General features: G+C 41.9%; 1 protein-coding gene across 1 annotated transcript in view; it reads right to left on the reverse strand.

Annotated features, from left to right (window-relative positions):
* Positions 1-19,000, reverse strand: part of ELL (elongation factor for RNA polymerase II) — a 58,164-nt gene that overhangs the window by 10,302 nt on the left and 28,862 nt on the right. The window contains exons 3-8 of the mRNA XM_049807563.1: positions 14,797-14,918; positions 14,331-14,494; positions 11,126-11,379; positions 7,874-7,998; positions 4,436-4,532; positions 862-1,357 (exon numbers count right to left, since the gene is read on the reverse strand). Of these exons, the coding sequence (XP_049663520.1) occupies positions 862-1,357; positions 4,436-4,532; positions 7,874-7,998; positions 11,126-11,379; positions 14,331-14,494; positions 14,797-14,918 (1,258 nt within the window). The remainder of the gene's footprint in view (positions 1-861; positions 1,358-4,435; positions 4,533-7,873; positions 7,999-11,125; positions 11,380-14,330; positions 14,495-14,796; positions 14,919-19,000) is intronic.

Below are 19,000 nucleotides of genomic sequence, written 5' to 3' on the forward strand. Positions count from 1 at the left end.
TAGTAACGGGGCAAAGGAAAACAAGATGAATGCAAAAAGAAACTTCACAACAGATCGGGACTACAATATTCCTAGGGTCTGCAGGCGAAGTCCCACCGCCCTGTGGAGTTGTAACAAAGCCTAATGAAATGGCAGAAAACATGAAAGCAGCAGGCAAGGAAATGGATTGGATTAGCCAACATATATTCTCTGCTCTAACTTCTAACAGTATGTAGAACTGACTTAGAAATATACTGGTTTCATGGAAAACATTTTCATCACACCTCAACAAGTAACAGATTCACTGTTGTGTTAGTCCTCGAAGAAAGAAATTCAGAGTAATACTGGGACACAACAAGGAAGCTCTTTCAGCCTGAAAGAGCTGGTTGTATACCGCTTTAACAACATTTATCATGAGACTTATCTATCATTTCTTTTGTATCCAATATTAAAAGCTTTTGTGACTAACTTTTCATTACTGAGTTAAAAATCAATACAACAGTCATCACAATACCAAACACAAGCAGAAGAGCTGGAAGTAATCAAGCAGCACTACTTTTTCCAACAGATCTTGATGTCTGCCTTTCATCCCCACATATTAATACGCCTTTTAATTTAACAAGGAGAAACATGACACGGTCTGAGGCAGTTCCAAACAGCATGAAAGGTTAAACAGGAAAAACCTGATATCCTCTTTTGAGAGGAAGCGCATTTGTTGATTTGTAGGTAGGGACAGCGGTATTATTTCGTTAACCACACAGACTCTGCAAGTGGACACGCAACCTCTTTCCTCAAATAGATTTAGAGCAGAAATCATACACAGCCGATACCAATATTATCTTAGCACAAGCTGTACACGAGGACCTCTCGGACCACACATACCTGTGACCTGTTCCTGGGGAACACTAACTAAGTCAGCATTTTTTATTACTTCACAGTCCTGCTTCTCCTCTTTGCATTTCTCTTCATTTTTCTTCTCCTTTCTCTCCTTTTCCTTGTCTTTGTGCTTTTTGGATTTTTTCTTGGTTTTTACATACGAGCTGCAATTGTGCTTGCTCGTTTGGGGACAGTCTGTTGATAAAGGATGAGTCAGTCTGTCAGCCGTCTCTGGGTTGTCACAGTCTCTGCCGTTGTGAGTCAGGTCATTGCTGACATCCGAAAGGGGATCATGAGGCCTCGGCAGCTCCAACACCGGGAGGCTGGAGCTGGAGCTCACTGACTCCGGGACAGCCGGCGGCAGGACAGGGGCAGGAGCATCCTTCCCGTTGGAGGAATTCAGTTTCCCGTTGAAAGTGGGCTGAGTTCTATGAGCCAAATGTGAGATCCTGGGCTTTTTGTTGGCCAGAGGATCGATAAACTCCAGAGGCTGGGATCGTTTCTGGGGAGGGAAGAAAAAAAAAATTTAAGTCTTGAGGCCAGAATTTTGGATGCTGTTACCACTAGGTGGTGGTGCAATACTAGAGAACAAGGGAGTATCCCCAGAAAAAAGGGCTCTGCTATCAATGAGAGCTGCCGGCAAGTGTCCCCAGCTCAGAGGCTAGTCCTGGACACAGGCTCCAAGACCTCCAGGTCCTACAGAAGCTGACCCATCCCAAGCCACTTCCTGACAATCCCAACATCTGCTCTGGAGCCCATGGCTCGGTGGGAGAGCTTATAGAAAAACCTGTCATCACGTCAACAATTACCGATCTCCTGCCCTATTCATACACCGGCCATGCAACCCAGCCTGCTCTCATCGCATCTTACTTCAAATCTAGCCCTTTAGAAGTAAAGCCCTGTCCTTCACCCTCCCCCTGCCCCAGCCACTTAAGAGAATGGAAATAACCATAGAAACATCTGTCCTTCTGGTTGTGGCATGACATTTAGAGCACCTCAAAGTCCCTGCAAAGGAAAGATGGGCTCAGTTCTCTGGAGCAGGAGGGATTCACAAGTTCTGCATTTACCCTCAATGATTTTACCAACTCTGTGGTCAACAGCTTCACCCTTGCAATACCACTCCTTCCTCTTCTCAAGAAAGAGGCATTTCCCGGAAGAGGTGAGAGAGTGTCAACTGTTAAGTTCTCAGAATTTAAGGCAAAAGAGGACATTTACAGCAGTTTTAAAAGCCACATCACACAGGCCAACGTGACCCGAGTATCCCTTTTTTAAATAAGAAGCGTAGAGAGGGAAGTGGTCCCCAACTGTCCCTGTCAGCCCTACCTGGACAGTCACAGGCAGGGCTTGGAGAAGCTTTGTGTGCCCATACCTCCTAGTAAGCAGTTGCCTACAGACTTCAGGTTAGCCTTGGGAAGCTGCACCACAGAAGAACCCATCTGTCAGTCAGCAGAAAGAAGAGCTCAAAGCAGAGCCAGAACTACGGCTGTCAAGCTCAGTCCAGCCTGAGCCAGCCACAATTACCTTGGACAGCCATCGGTGCAGTGGTGTGTGCCTGCCTGGCAGCATAAGGCTGCAGAAACTCTGAGGAAGGATTATTCAGCGCCCAAAGGAAAACAAGCGATAGTTCTGGTTATTTCTTTTGGATATTTTATTGTTTTCTTTATGTCTCAGGCAGGGCTGCGATGTGTTTGCAAATGGAAATTTTGTTCCGTCACCAAAGTGCAGCTGGATGCATGGCTGCTTTGTCAGGGAGCCACCAGCTCCCTCCTTCCCCCCCCCAGCTATTATTTCTCTTTGTTAACTCCAGGGGTCTCAAGGACACTGCTCAGTGGCAGGAATCCTTTCCACCTGTCAAGGTAATTACAAAGAGGAGATGCTCATACTGCCACAGAGCTCAAGGGGCAAGGACAGCACGTCTAACCAGCTTTGCAACATCACTGACTGCCTTCCCAGCAGAACACAAGCAGTGTCCATCTCCCAAAAGGAGGGGCCGTTCGCTTTGACTGCAGGTCTCAGAGCAGGCGACAGATCTAAGAACAGCCATCTTTTATTATCCTTTCTCTAAAGCCAACAAATACCAGCTTCACCAACTTTACCTCTTTGGTTATGAGGTGGTATATGTATGCCATACCTGCTCTGCCATGTTTCCTTAGAGTTACCAGACAAACTGTTTTCTTCACCTTCATTCCAACAACCGAACTTTCCCAAAATATTTTGCGTTCCAGACTACCAAATCCCAGTCCTCTGCTGGGATTGCAACCATTAGCAGGCATCCCTTCTCTAAATAGAAATTACAGCTATAGAGTATCAAAAAAATGACTGCTTACAATAAAAAGCTGCCTGTGGTTTGCTGTCTGACACAAGCCATGTTAAAAGCACTGCTGGAAACCTTTATATTCCATGTTCAGTTGTCCTTGTTTCACTAGCCTTTTCTAGGTCTAAAGCAATCAACCACCCAAAGTTTCGATTTGGTCATCTCAAGAGACCAGAAACATCCCCTACAGACTTTTGCGTCTTTCAAGATATGTACAGCCAGAAGCGAGATGATTTTTCAACCTACATTTTTTCAGAATCAGGTCAAGAAAAACACAAGACCAGCCTCTTAACTTGGAAAGACACAATGCTGTTATCTCAAACGAAGGGGATCATTCTTTATTCACCAGGAACATGCCCACAGCAGAGCAGGAGAGGATTTGGAATTAGCTACCTGGCAAACAAGTTGCACAGTTCTTGTTCTCAATAGAGAATTGCCTCCCTCTCACTGCCAGAAAGCACATAATTTCTTTACCTGCTAATATTCTTTGCCACTAATCCTCAGTGCGTCTGTCCAGACAAGTAGGCATTACACATTCCATTGGCAGGAGGAGAATAAATACTCAACTTGTCTGGGCTGACCCACAGCAGAGAAGGGAAGCCGTCATTTCACAATGCTAGCGAGAAACGCCTGTGCTAAGAGATACTGAGAAGAGCGGGGACAGGCTTTGCTTAACACGCAAGCAAATGCAGCTCCTTTGCAGTTTGTTATCATGGAAAAACAGTCAAAACGTACTTTTCACAGCTCCATGCGCTGGCATCTCAACAAAGCAAAGAGCAGACCAACCTGCCCCTGACTGTCACGGCAATTAGGTTGCAAAAGGTCAAGGTTTTTAATAACTCAACCTTGCTTAGGAGCTACTTATTACTGCTTCGTTCCAGTCAATTATTAGTAATGAGTAAAACACAAGCTCATTCTCCCAGGAACTCCAAGAGGGATGTAGGCACCGTGAAAAAAATTCAGCCCTTAAAACTAAACCTAAGACACACTGTCAGAGATCCTCCCCACAGGCCGTCACTGAACCACATCCAGAGGAGAAACAGATGCTGAGGAAACCCAGAATTAGACTGTAACTTAATAAAACAGAAAAAAACCCAACAACCTATTGACCTACCAGCCTCCAGCAGCAGGTGATTACAGTGTGCAGACAGGCTGAACAGCTCAGCCTGGACCTACGTCCAGCGACCAACTCCATCAAGAGCAGATGGAGCCAATTGCTGGCTCTGCGCTAACCAGACCCAACACCCTTGGAGAGGGATTACCTACCTGAGGAGGAGAGCTGGAGTTCACATTGTCTTTTGGTGGACTCAGGGAAGGAGCTTCTCCTTGAAAACCACTACTGTTCTGTGGCTGACAGAGTTTCCTGAAAAACAGAATTTAGGGCTGTTCAAATCCCATGCTTGACAAGCCAACAGATGGTATTTCGAATCTTCCTGCAAAGAGCCTTTTTGTGGGCTCAAATTCTGACTGCTTGAAGATGCCATGAAAGTAGCTCGTTCAGGCACTTAACAGTTTCGATTTCATTCAAAATCTAGGAAGAAAAAACTACTACAGAAAAATACCACCCAACAACATACAGTAATTGCTTATCTCTTTCCTGCCTTCCCATGATTTTTGTAATTCTCCACCTTGGACTGACACTGCCGGTGTTGTCGCAGGGAGGCAGGAGGCAGGCTGAGCTATCAGACACATGAGAGGATTCCCTACGGAACATGGAACTTATTTTCTGACAGTTTTACCTCTTTTCTCTTGAACTTGAACTTTACAACAAATGACTTACAACCTTAGAAAAATAATCCATATACAGATTAGTAAAAACTGGCATTGAACTTTAAAGTGTATGTATAGGTATATATATTATTGCTACTGATTGAAATACAGTTTAATGAGCAAGACATTATTTAAACTGATTTCTGCCGAGTTTGCCTCGCCCAGTTACAAACCCCTTCACAAGACAATTCAGAAAGGAAGCACACTGAAAAGGGGCTGAAACTCAAGTTCAGACATTGAGGAATAAGTTCTCCCACTCATTAGCACCATTAAAACAACGTTCTATGGAACAGCAGTCCTCTTTCAGAAGCAAGCCCCTCTGGGTCCAGGAAAAGCAGGATTGTAACAGGAACTGTTACTGTATTATTGGTCCACTAGGATTTACATTTAGGGCTTCATAATAATACTTTTAAGTTGCATCATGCAAAATAGTGCTACTTGGGTCTGTATTTGTGGTATTCAACAAACAATAGAAACCTCTTGTAGCAGAAAAGTACAATGCAAGTCATTCTAATCACGTAAGTGCGTTAATTCACATTCATGCTGGGTATCTCCATTCCCCACTGCCCAAGGGGCTCTCTAGATCTTGGGGTAAAGTTTCACAGTGCACCAGCTTTGCCCTATGCTTCTGACACCAGCCAGATTGCCCGTATATTAATCACCCAGGAAAAACTACTGTTGCATCAAGCTGCAGCTGTCAAGCTGAAAAAAAAGAATTCAGGGTTAAAGGTTTTAATAAACTAGCTCTGCAGTCATTTTGTCACCAGCTGTACAGCCTAAATAACCAACGTCTAAATTCTTCCACAAGATGCTATAATCAGCTTTAAAGCGCACACATATTTTTCAAACATTGGGAAGATTATTTCAGAGATAGAGCCCACAACTTTTACAGGATTTTCTTTTAACCTGAGCTTGAACCTTCAGCTGTATTGCAGCGACATTTAGACGCCTGCAGTTTCACTGCCATTCTGGCTTCAGTTGCTGCTTTGTTTAATTTTATTTAGAACAATCTCAACAGCCACGGATCAACTCAAGAAAAGTAGTCAGACTGTGAAAACAGGAAGGGGAACAGTGATATTCCATAAACACCGCAGTGAAAGTGGCTTTTTGGATGCCTTTTGACTAGACGGAGCAACCTTGTCACATGTTCTGACATGTTAATTATGGATTTAAAAAAATGAATGAAAGAAATAATTAACTTTCAATTCAGCAGCTCTTGTAACAGCAGAGAAACATTTCACTACAATGGTAAAAGGATGCAAAACACAAACAACATGAGGAAAAATGAGTTAGTCTAACATGAGAACTGTTAGATATAGTTTTAATATTTGCAGATGTGCTAATTATTGCAGCCATTGAACCATTGAGTGCCAACCAGTCCTGAAAACCGAGAGGACATTTAACAATTGGCTGGATCTAGGCAACCACGCAGACTACTACAGCCAGCTACGTAAAGTCCTACGTCTGGTGCTGGTGCCCTTTTTGTGAATGTTTTTCTACTGTCTTCAACCCTACATGTTTTTTCCATTTTGTAGCCTCATTACCTGCATTGGCTGAGCGGGTCTTTGTTTGTACAGTTGAATACATCCTTTCCAAGGTCTATTTTTAGACCTTCACATAACTGAATGCCACAATTCTAGAAAAAGCAGTAAACATTGCTTTCTACAGGGAGAAATTAACTTTTCTGAAAGCCATAAAGATTGCATGGCAGTTGTATTTTTCCTTTTAGTTATAATTCAACATCAAGGCCATTTAAATGAGTTTGATTTTTCTTTAGCACGCCAAAGCACTTCAAGTGCAAGTTTCTGTTGGTTTAACAAAGTCTCATCTCCAAGCCAACTGTGCTTTCAAATCATGGAAACTGTTCAAACAGAGCACGCTCTACTTAATCTTAACCAAAAGTGCAATAAAATAAGTCTCAAAAACAAGTCAAGTAAATTCTCGATCTGCATTACAAAATCTGTACCAAGTCAGTACAAACACACTGAAAACCCAGAGAGGGAAATAGAAACACTCCCAGGCAGAATTCTCCTTTAGAAACCTGGGAGATATGTTCTCTTTCCCTGATGCCTGCCAGCCAAAAGCTTCCAAGCTTGGAGGCTTCACCTAAGGAAAAATATCTGTAGAGGAAAAAATCTTTAGCAACCAATGAGACAAAGCTATCATCTCAACTAACTCTCTTAAGGAAGGAACATGAGAGCAGGTATGGGCAGCAGGACAACCAGCACATATTTCAGGGGACATCTCTACAGAACTGCCTCATGCTTTCATGCAACCCTTACTTCAATCAAATCTTAATCTTGCAGGGTGACTGAGGTACTAACAGAATTTGCAACACAAGAAAAGCACAGTAAGCAAACATCCAAATAGCACTACAGAAATTAAGCAGCAAAGTCTCCAAAGCAAACAGCTCAAGAGGAACAGGGACATCCACAGGAACAGAGCACAAAAGTGGCTGAGCAAGACAGCTACAGCATGTGGCTACACAGTAACATCTCTCTCCTTGCCTTCAACAAACACAGCAGTCTGCACAGGAAACCACGTACAAAAAGATATGGAAAAAGGAAAGGAGAATTTCAGTGGAGAGTCGAGCTGGACACATTTGCCTTAATCCATTCATCTCCCAGGATTTTAAACCACCATTAACTTTTAACTGTAACAGCTTTTGTTGTCTATCCAGGTTTTTCCCCTAGCTTTTAGTATAATGATTTAAAGACAACCTAGGATGATCTGAAGAGTGCGTCCACTTTGATATTCAAATTTAGTCAACTTCTGTTTACCATCCAGGCAGCTATAGATTTACTTCATGTTAAAATAAGTCAAACACTCAACTTACCATAGTTCTACTGACTTGGTTACCCTGATTTATAGCAACTGACCTGGCCCAGTATTTTCAAGCTCCAGATGGTATTACAGAGAACATGGAATAATTACCGAACGAGTATCCTCTTCAGCAACTGCTGATCTCCTTCAGAGTAGCCAGGCCAGTCCTTCTGCACTTCTTTGTATACACAATCTTTCAGTGTGAAGGTGCTGTCCTTGGCACTCAAATTTGCCACCTGAAACAAAAGTAATTTGAAAAAAACCTGTTAGGTTTTAATTTTCTCACTTGTTCTAACAAAAGAGATCTAAGATGTAGGCAAAATCTCAGCAGACTTAGCAGCAGTTAATAGTGTCAGAGAACAAGGAGAGACTTTATACTTCCTTTATTTAGATTATTTAATCAAACTGTGCCTTTCCTTTTGCCTTGTAATTGCAATAGTTTATTATGAGTTTCCAAAGCATATCCAGTTTACTGGGAAATAAGTCATACCTAAACAGATTATTCAGCTTGAATAGTCTGGAACAGTATAACGTCAACGTATGGAAATACCTGGAAATAAAGCCTAATGGGAACAGGCAGTTCACTTATCACACCTGTCCAATAGCTAAAATGGTGTGGTTTATTAGCTGATAGAGGAACTCTTGAGGCGATAGCTTAGTTAACAATTGCCAGAAGATAATTTCTCACTAACAAGCCAGTAAAATAGGCAACAGAAAGCTACTTTCTCAAGCAGCAGCAAAGAGAATGCCTTGCAGATATAACGCATTCAGGGAGCTTGCAGATTACACTGTGCAGTTCAGTGCATTAGGATCATCTGCTGGATTTCATGAAGGAGAACCTTTTTGAGGACTACTTCAGGGCAAGAACAAAACCTGTGATTACCAGCTTATAACCCAGGGTTTTACAATGAAGCATTGCACCTAAATCACGTGCTGCAGTTAGCTCAGTGCACTTGCATGAGCAGCTTTCTGACTTTTTTTCCAATTCTATCGTGTGTAGTTTCCTCTTAAAACTCTACATGGTGCCTACATGGATAGGAAACACTGCTGGAACCAGCAGGATTGTATTAGAATGGAAACAACTTGTTAAGAGTTATCCTACTTTATTCAGTCTTTCCACAGCTTGACTGAAAATTTAACTTCTTGCTGCTGGTTACACATCTGAAAAATACAATGTTAGCACAAACCAAAAAACCCCAATTAAGCTTTCACAGATACAATCTTTGTGAACCCTTCTTAGGTGATTGTAGAGCACTGCAGGTTTAGAAAGAAAACAAAGCCTTAAATTTGTTTTCATAAAAGGGATACAGAGGCAGAGGTGCCAAATGCTATGCCCACAGCCAGGCTGATCAACTAGCAAAGCCAGCAACCGTGTCCCAAATTCACTGGTTTAGCTGCTCAGTTTGACAACTGTATTACACTTGAAACTGGGAGAAGCTTTTATTCAGTCAGTGGAGATATTGAGCATCGGTTTAAGGATTAGTGTTCTCCATTGCTCGCTCCATTCAGGAGATGGTTGTGCTTATGAATTTCTATTATCCACACAGCAGTAAGATAGCCTCAGAAAAGCAAGTGAAAGAGTGGAAAGTCTTGAATTAACTGACAATGCTGTTAATTCTTGTGCTTTTGCTTTAGGGAGGCTGTGACCTAATATTAAAAATCTATGAATTCAAAAGCAAAAAGCTGCAGAACTAACACAGCAAAGCTCTTTTGATAAGCGAAAAATAAAAAGCACAGTTATCAGTTTACATGACGAACACTTTGTTTTTCCTTTCAGTTTTGTCAGCTTTCCAAAATCCTTAGCCAAAATACAAGAAGAATTTGAGCTGTGTTTTACTTTTAGATATCCCAGTAAACATGCCTGAGACAAAAGCAAAGCCGGGTTCTTTTTCAATAACTCTCCATGAATCCCTCCAGTTACTGCTTCTTTCTACAGTGGGAGACGCTGCTCAGCAAGGCTTGTAGCCCAGGCAGAAGAACAACTCAGATTTTCTCTGCACAGAGGCTGAGAGCTGCCACCTCCTTGTTTTGCTGGTGTGGGACTCTGTAGGCTCCACCCCAGGCCTCCCAAAAATAGGAATCTTGCAAAACGAGGCAAAAAGGCCAGCAGGAACACAGAGTCCTATGAGAGATGCAAGAGTACAATGAAACCCACACCTAGACGTATTTAGACATGTAGCCTTAATGCAGCCTGTAATTTTTAGCTTATCTGTGTCTGCCTGTGGATGGGAGCCCTGGTAGCGCTGAAAGGAGATTTAAGTTTACAAGCAATATAATTTACAGCCAAATCAGCATTTAGCCCAATCAGGCTGACACTGCCAAACATACCACTTGCCTGCTAGGGGTTTGAGAGAGCATCAATAACAGGTGATTATCAGAAACAGTATTTCTAGTATTAAATCTATTACAGCATTCAAAAGGGCGCTCAAAAGAATTCTAGCATTGCTGCAAAATTAAGGGCTACAGGATTAAAATCTAGGGAAGGTACAAGTTGTGCCAGCAATAACTCCATTTTCAATATGACCTGCCCTGTGCCCTTGGGCAAACTAACTCCTCACTGGCTCATTCTTTTCAGCTATGGAAAGGAGTCAAAAAAAAAAAACCAACCACAAACCAAAACAAAATCAAAAACTACCCAAACAAAAAAAACACCCCCACACCCCCTCAGTCCAATACTGAAGAGGGCAGCTGCAGCATTTAAATAAATATCCATGATGTGTTATGCACTGAGAGAGCAATAGAGCAATAAAGGTATTTACTGCAATTCCTAAAATGGCACCTTCAACATGACTCAAAGTGTTAAGAACTGATTCAGCTTGGAGACAGCTTTCACACTTGACATACAAGTAATATGCTTTGCAAGAAGCTGCATGATCTTCACACCTAACCAGTTGCACTTCTAAGCAGGAAAGGCATGGGTCTGAACAATACAAAGAAGACATAAAGCTTCGTGGAGAGGGATGTATTTTTTTCCTTCACACAGGAAACATCACATGTATCAATACAGAATGTGTTCCTTTATGTCCATGTTAATAAAAATACATAGATTTATAGCTTATAACAAAGTTCTAGATCCTGTTAGATAATTCTCCCCATGACCAAAAGTGTTCCTCTTAAGTGACTGATCTGGTGAACTGAAGTCATACAGCTTAGTGGCACACACCTAAACCGAGGCATAGACACGAGAGGCTTTCACTATGTCTAGCAAAATAGTAATGTGAATTGTAAACTTCTGTTGGACATGGCCTTTAGAGAAACACTCAGCTGCAGCTTTGAGATACACAGGTTACGTTCAGACTAATACAGAAGTTCTGAGAAGACATTTCCCTTTACCTAAATTGTTGCCTTCATCAGAGTACAAACCTGTTGCAGAAGGTTGTCCAGCAAATCCTTGTCCTGCTGAGAAAGTCCATCCTTCTGCAATCTGAGAATAAGTTCAGGTTTCTTATAAGGCTTTAGTGCCAGTAAGTGCACAACCCTATCTTTGAAGGGTCTCTGAGAAATCGCACTATTGCCTCTCTTTATTGCACTGGCAAGGTTGACTGGCGTTGGGCGCTTCCTGGAGGGAACAGCATCGGAAGCTCCTGGTGCAGGTTTACGCACCTGAACCTTTTTGCCTAAAATGAGACGAGAATAGTGAACTGCAGCAGTCACCTTGCAAAGGCCAGTGGTCTGTCAACACGTATATGGAGTTCATTATGCCATCTGAAGTGCCAGAAGATGACAATGAAGGACAAACACAACCAGCACACCCCATCCGTTCCGATACGCCGCCGGAACGAGTATCCCATGAGTTTTATGATTCATGACAAGCTTGTAACAAGTAAACAGCATCGCCAAGCTCTGCAAACCTGAGTATTACTGGCCACAAGCTTACATAAAGCGCTCTTTGTTTGCCAGCTTTTCATTTATCCCAAATGCATGTATCCCCATGGTTAATCTAACCATTTTTTCCCTCCCTATGAGAAGAAAATTCTGCATTATTATGTAGAAGAGTCGAAATATGAAGTGGAAAGACCAGAACTGGTCAACGAGCGGCTCCCTGCTGCTGATCTCAGCAAAAATGCTACTCCAGCAGATGTTTCTGCTTTTAGAACAATAGAAACTTTATGGGGCTGGGTCTACCTCCCTTCCCCCCGCCAAACACAGCCACATGAATGGGGTCTAACACTGATACATTACCCTATTCATTAGTGTGCTGTCTATTCTAATAGAATAACCCCTGCTACACTGTAATAACTGGTTCACCCTCCAATTACATTTACATGTATGTGAAAACATAAAGCTGTCTCAAAAGTTCATCTCAAGCCCTCAGAGGCAGCTTCCTCAACTCCATCCCAAATGCGGTTCTTGGTTTCTGACAGCATTGTACAAGAATTCATTTTTCCCATTCCTATTAAAAAACAGCTTTAACTAGAACCCTCACACAAGTCCCACATCACTTACTAAAGCACAAATCAAAGAATTTTATTATTTTGAATACAGAAATAGGTCACAAAGGCAGGTTCCTGCTACCAAAGGGGAAACCAGCAAATTGAAAAAGAAAATTTGTTGGTTCCAAGGTCTAAAACATGGAGACACAATCAATAATCACTTTGGTTAAGAAAGTGACCTTCACTAGGACAAACAACATCCAGCATTTACTGCAAGAATTTTGGAGGTTTATTTCAGCATGGCAATTCTCCACTGCTAGGAAGCAATGTTTTCAACTGAGTCATCTGAAGATACTGGTGATTGTCTGCTGTGTTTATTTTACTGAAATGTAGATTGCATAACTGAGTCCCCATTTCCTGGCTTTTTATTACGCACCACGCTGATGCAAGTAAGTACGACCCATCATCGGCAGGGCTAAGTTAAGATGAGAGAGAGAAAAACAACAATTCACATGTTAAACATCCCAAAATTCAGAGGTCAACTGGACTTCATTTCCAGAAATGGGACAAGAGAAGATTTGTCAGCTTTCTAGAACTCCCTTAACTCTTGCCAGGACATGAACAGCAAAAACACATTGGGACATTTCCACTTAAGGCTGGAGCCAAAACACGCAATGATAGGAAAAGAAAAAACTAAGTTAGGCCAGAACACGAAGTCTTTTAAAATATTTATACATGTGCATATATATAGATATATACACGCACACATATCCTTAGTGTATGTATAAGAACACACATCCCCCTGCAAACGTATCAGCTATCTATTTACATATATATTTGTTCAAGTGTTAGTTCACATCTATACTGTTCTGTTGATCTCCAATTTCAACATTTCATATAAATTCTTCCACATCTGAGCTGCTTGGAATAACTCCACTGACGTTTTAAGTGCTGAGCTCCGTGTTCTCATGGAAATGTGAGAGCCAGCCTTCTCCCTCCAGACTAGCCTGCGAGTGAATCAGCTGATGGTGCTGGCACACCAAACACGTGCGTATCCCACAAGAGGACTGTCCTTGCCCAGGCTCTTCCTTCTTGGACCAGTGCTTTCCTCCCATCTTAAAACAGACATCTTACATATGCAGCATGCACTCCACTCCACTGCTTTTTACACGGTTGTACCTCCATTTCAGAGCAGTAAACGTTTCAGCAGAAGTATTTTTAAATCAAAAGTTTTGCTCTATCTTTCCGGGAAGCAATTTGCCCTGAGAATCTTCTCCCTCACAAGCCTAACAACTTCATCCACTTACAGTAATGTTCTCAAATATAAGCTAAACAAAATAATCTTCTAGTCTACAGGAAATCAATGCATTTCCTTCCTGATTACTATCTTACTTCTCAGCTTTGAGCACTTGGCTGATAAAACAATGAGTCAGGGTCAGTTCTACATTTTGCAACTCACCAGTCTCATCACAGACATCCTCTGAGAAGAGGGTGGCTACAGATCATGTGTGCTGCAGAAAAAACAGCTGGCTCAAAAAAAAAATCCCCCAAACTCTGCTTTCTGGTTAATATTTGTGCCCCGAGTTTGTGACCAGACTGAGGTTAAGCAAGGACCTGAGCCCAAAGCTAGGTCTGTGCAGGCTCCTTCTGTAGCCTACTGATACTTGCCACAGTTTTATTTCCTCCCCTAAGATTCTCCTTTCATTGTCACAATAAGATGGTTTGTTTAAGGCTGCAGTCAGCAGCACTGCTTTAGTCTCTTTGTTTATTAACACAAGGGCACTACTATCTGCATCCTAGATGTTGCATGTTATGGTCTCAAGTGCAGGCACGCACCAGATGTGTGACAACAGCAGTGGTACATTTTAGCTGACTTTGCTAGGAGCACAGACACTTCTGATGGATCAGCAGTATGCTCTCAGCATCGCCGCGTGACAAATATGAAACAATGCCAGAGTGATGTGACTGCACACAGGCAATCCTCAGAGGCCACACAAACACCACCACACATGTTCTAGGGTGAAGATGGAAGCCATGAAGAAGTCACAATACAAAGGAGAGTAGCACCCTAATAAATCAGACACCCATAAGGAACTACCAGGTACTTGTTAAAGACTTTCATGGTCGAGCAAACAAATGTCAGCATTTGACTTCAGAAGCTAGTTAAGATGCCCCCAAATCAAGCTGCTGCTTACCTACGTATCTCCCCCCAGGTTTAATGACTATAGCGCTCCGGCTGCGAGTCTCCTCCTCTGCCTGTGCCATGCTTTGCCTTGCCTTCTGGTAGGACTCATCAGTAGCACACACGGTGATTTTATCCTGTATGCTTCCAAGGCAATCCAAATGGATATTGCCATTGCTGCAAAAGAAATGCAATGGAAAAAAGATACTTCCAACACTGCAAATAGGCACATCTCTGTCACTGGTGAATAACTGAGGTTACATTATCTAAATAATAGGAGGGAACAGAAAGAAGCTGAGAGGTAAACAGATTCTTCTGTGAATGCCTCCTTACCCAAATATACACATGCAAACAAATTAGAAAGACTCTAAAAAGAACGAAAGAACACATTAAGTTTTGTTCTGGGTTGATAGTGAAAAAAATTCCACAGAAGATAGATTAAAAAAAAAAGCTAGATCTTCTTTTGCTGTACCACTCACCTAGATACATACTGCTGGATACAGTCAAAACTCCCTTGGGGGCTGTCCTTGCCAATATTTGAAAGATAAAATGTGAAAGTCCGCACTTCCGTAGGTCGATCAGGCCTTGGAATTGCGATGTGCTGTTTGGAAGGAGAAAAATATTGGTCACTTGGGCAGCCCACACTAACACAAAATTCTATTTTTCAGCAGTCACTATGCTTTTAGCCATTTTGCAACCCACTACAAGTAAAGCATATAGATTACTGCATAGGAGACTATGAAGAGCAAGAAGCTACAAGAAGGATTCAAGTTAGCAAAACTATATGCACTGAAAAGATAAGGTAACAGAGGTAGACAGATGTAAAGAACAGCTAAATAGACAGCTATGTCTGTAAAACAGAACAGACATCTGAGCTGGCGGCTTGCTGCCTTTCAAAGCAGAGCCCACAATAATCTTGTTCTAGGAATCTGACCCAATTCTATTGATTCAGGCTCAAAACAGACTTGCTACCACTGTTTATATTCAATTTAAAGCATTTGAGACTTGTTTCTTTAGAATTAGTGATCCAGCACTAAACATAGTACAAGCCATGTCACTAGGTAGCATGCTTATTCTTTAAGAGATTATAATTCCATAACGAGATTTCATGGCTCACAGTAGAGTGTGACGCTGCTGCTAAATTAAATATTTAATCAAGCATTAAGTGTGCTCTGCAGACAACTCTGCAGCGATCTGCACTGTTTTTCTCCCCCCAGCCATTCATTTTTCAAAAGGGAAACTGTTTCCCCTCTGCATTCAAGATCCAACATAAATCTCAGCATCTAAGCTCTACTATCACATCAATATTTGATAATTAAGATGGCTTCCAGAAAATGAGACAGAAGGAACATCAGCTTCAAGCTATTTTAGGCTACACTCCACCACACAGATTTATATTTACCCAGATTGCCACATATATGCACAAAATATATACGCCTAGCAAACCAACTCATGGCATCCACATATGACTGTACTCCAGAAAAGATTACTGCTGGTACAGAAGGGTTTCTAGGTGGTTTCCCTTTGACCTCAGACGTCTACAGCAGCCTGTAAACCCACTGCATCTGTGCCACTTTGCTAAACCACAGGGATGTTCTAAGAAGCAGCAAGAAACGCTTGTGTGACCTGCATCAAGCTGAGCCAGTGCAGCATTTTCCATTTACTCTCCGTAAAGACCAGCTATCCTCCAGCCAGCCCTCAAAACAGACTTCCCTTCTTTCAAAACGGCAAGCCAAGAAACCCAGACTTGAGCCATGTTTTATACAGAAGGACAAGTTATCCCCCGCACAGTCCCAGGATCCGCATCTAAAAATACTCGGAGCAGATTTGGTGGCGATCCGGGCGCTGACGGGCAGCGCTGACCCTCTGGCAGCAGCAGCTGAGCCCTGTTATCTCCCCTGCCAAACGTGCGCCGCAGCCTTGAGCCCTTAATCTGTCCCGGCACCCTCTGCCCCCACCCATCCAGAACAAATAAAATTCTCTTCTGCTTTACAAGCGAGCTGAGAATATGCACAAAGTCAAAGTTATGTAAACAGTAGATTGTGAGTACTTCACAGTTGGCACCATTCACCCGCTAGTTAATTTGCTGGGAACGGGGCAAGAAGGTAAACGAAACGGGTCTGTTCAGCTTCTAGTGCCATTCGTTGCGGGAGTGAGTTGTGCTACACGCAATGGGTTTGTAAAATAAAACCCAGAGGATGTAACCAAATCATATATTCACACACTAAAATAACTTGCTTCTAGCTCCTCATTTACCGTTGTAAAAAACAGCTGCTCCGAGTCCCAACTTTGGCATTTTTGTAGTTTCTGCAGCTTCTTCAAAGGACGTAAAATGAGACAGGAGCGAGAGTCACTTTAGCCTTAAATGTTGCTCGTTCCAGTACTGAAAAGTGTAGTGTATGCAAACTGGCCGTTATCTAGGAATTATTTTTAGCTGAAACAGAAGGTTTCTCAAGCCACCAATTCAGCATGGTAACTGCTTTGAGGGAGCCCTAATTCTGGTGCTGAGTATTACACCAGTAACCATAGACACTTAAAAATAGCTCAGTACAGATGTGACTTCTGTTTTTTTCTTTCAAGTAATATTCATCTGTGTACAGCTCACTCTGAGTAGCAATTTCACCTTCCTCTATTAATACCAACACAAGTTCATCCCAAGGAACAGGGGAAAACGTCATATTTTCCAATCACGTAAAGTTAAGACATTCTGTTCCTAACAGTCATGTTTAAGAAAGCTGCAGGAACATACATGTATTTGGCACCTGAAGGTTTTTTGTTATTGGGTTTTTTTGGTTGGGGTTTGGTGGGGTTTTTTTTTCCCCCTTGGTTCAGTTCTTTCCTTACTCCCCCATCTCTGCTCCCCCTGCCCGGTAAGCACCTGCAAATTTAACCCAACCTAAACTCTAATTCTGTACATGCTCTTACTGAAATAGAAGCATCTTCAGCCTTTCTTGTACAGTTATGCACACCATCAACTACCACCATTTGTACCGCTTTGGTATTCAAGCTCTTCAATTCTAATTTACATGGACACTGAAACAAGCAAAATACTCAAGACTCTATATAAACTTACACAACTATCCAAGAAGATCCAGTTCATGACAAAAAACTAACAAACAGGTGCTGCTCTTAAGGAATATCCAGATAGTCCCACTCTAGCATCTCAAAGCAGAGTAACACACTGCTAATTACAACCAAGTTACTACTACTGAAATTCTGATTATTACCCAGATTACTGCACTGAAAAAGTAACTAACAAAACTAGCATTGCTATAAAGAAATGCTTCCCAAGGCAAAGATCATTTACCATCCACGGTTTATGAAAACTCTTGTGAGATTCGATCCAGACCAGGATCTGTACAGGAGGTTTCATCCCACCAGTGAAACAGCTGTTTTATTTTGGGCTAGAACCACCAACATCATCCTCTCAGCACCTGGCTGACAGAGCCGCCACCTTGCCGACCCTGTGTTTTATTCCTGGCCAATTCCTTTCTCTGGTTAATTAGAGTATTAAACACGAAAGTGTGTTTTCCTGTGTATTAGAAGCTGAGAGCATCCTTGACAAGCATTCATTAGACTAACACTGGTAACAGGTAAAAAAAGAGACATGGACACAGTAGTTTAAAGGCTTCTAGAGAATTAAAGAAGCAGCAGTTTGTTTTAAACTCTTATTGTATGTCCTGCCTCTCCCAACCATCAAGTACTTTAAGTTTTTCTTCTTGCGAGAGAGATATTTACACAGAAAAGTCACACTATTAAAATCTCCTATCACCAGACGTTTCTTTAAACCACACTCTGACATTTGTGCTACATACAAAACCTACCACCCTCAAAAGTTAATGGGAAACATTCTCCATAGCAACATTTATTAGGAAGCAAAGTAGGAAGACAACAACAAATTGGCGAATTAAGGTATCGTGGAAGAAAACGTATTCCAAAAATAAACAGCTAAACAAATACATTTTAACGTCTTCATCTGAATTTGAGAACTTGTTAAATTACTGATATTATCTTTTCAGTCCAATTGATAGGAGGCTCACTAGAAAGCATTTAAAGCCCTGCCGTCAATTCCTTAAAGCAAGGCACAATCATGACATATACAAGTACTACACTTAAAAACAGATGGTTATGCAGCTGCCAGCTTCTTGTCATACCCAGTAAAAATACTAATAAAAGGACAAAGAGCTCTTTCTATCTGCCCCAATTGAACTGGATCTCGCTTTCTTCAAAGCTCTACCTTTGGCCTTTACTCGACAGTGCAATTAATTAAACAGCTGAAAACGAGGCAAGCAGAGGTCAGCTCTGTGCTGCCAACATCCTCCTTCCACCCGCAACACCCCGGCGCTGCTCTCACTGTGCAGGGCTCAAGGCTTTGCTCTTTAAATGGCAACATCAGACGCAATCGTGCTGCTTCACTTCTTTTCCATTCAACCCAGACTGTAATTACAGGTGACTGGCAGCTCTTTCACCAAAAACTCTTCTCTGGAAGTTCAGGGCTCAAATACAATTAAGCGTATTAAATATTTACTTTTCATAAGGAACTGAGTAATTTGAAAATATTTTTAATTATTATAAGGAACTGCATCATTTTAAAGTAGGGTCTTTTTTTAACTATTATAAGGAACTGCATCGTTTAAAAATAGGTTTTCTTTTGGTTAACCTGAAAATGCCTGAGTCCATATC

This window comes from Accipiter gentilis, chromosome 8, assembly GCF_929443795.1.
Source record: "Accipiter gentilis chromosome 8, bAccGen1.1, whole genome shotgun sequence".
NCBI lineage: Eukaryota > Metazoa > Chordata > Aves > Accipitriformes > Accipitridae > Astur > Astur gentilis.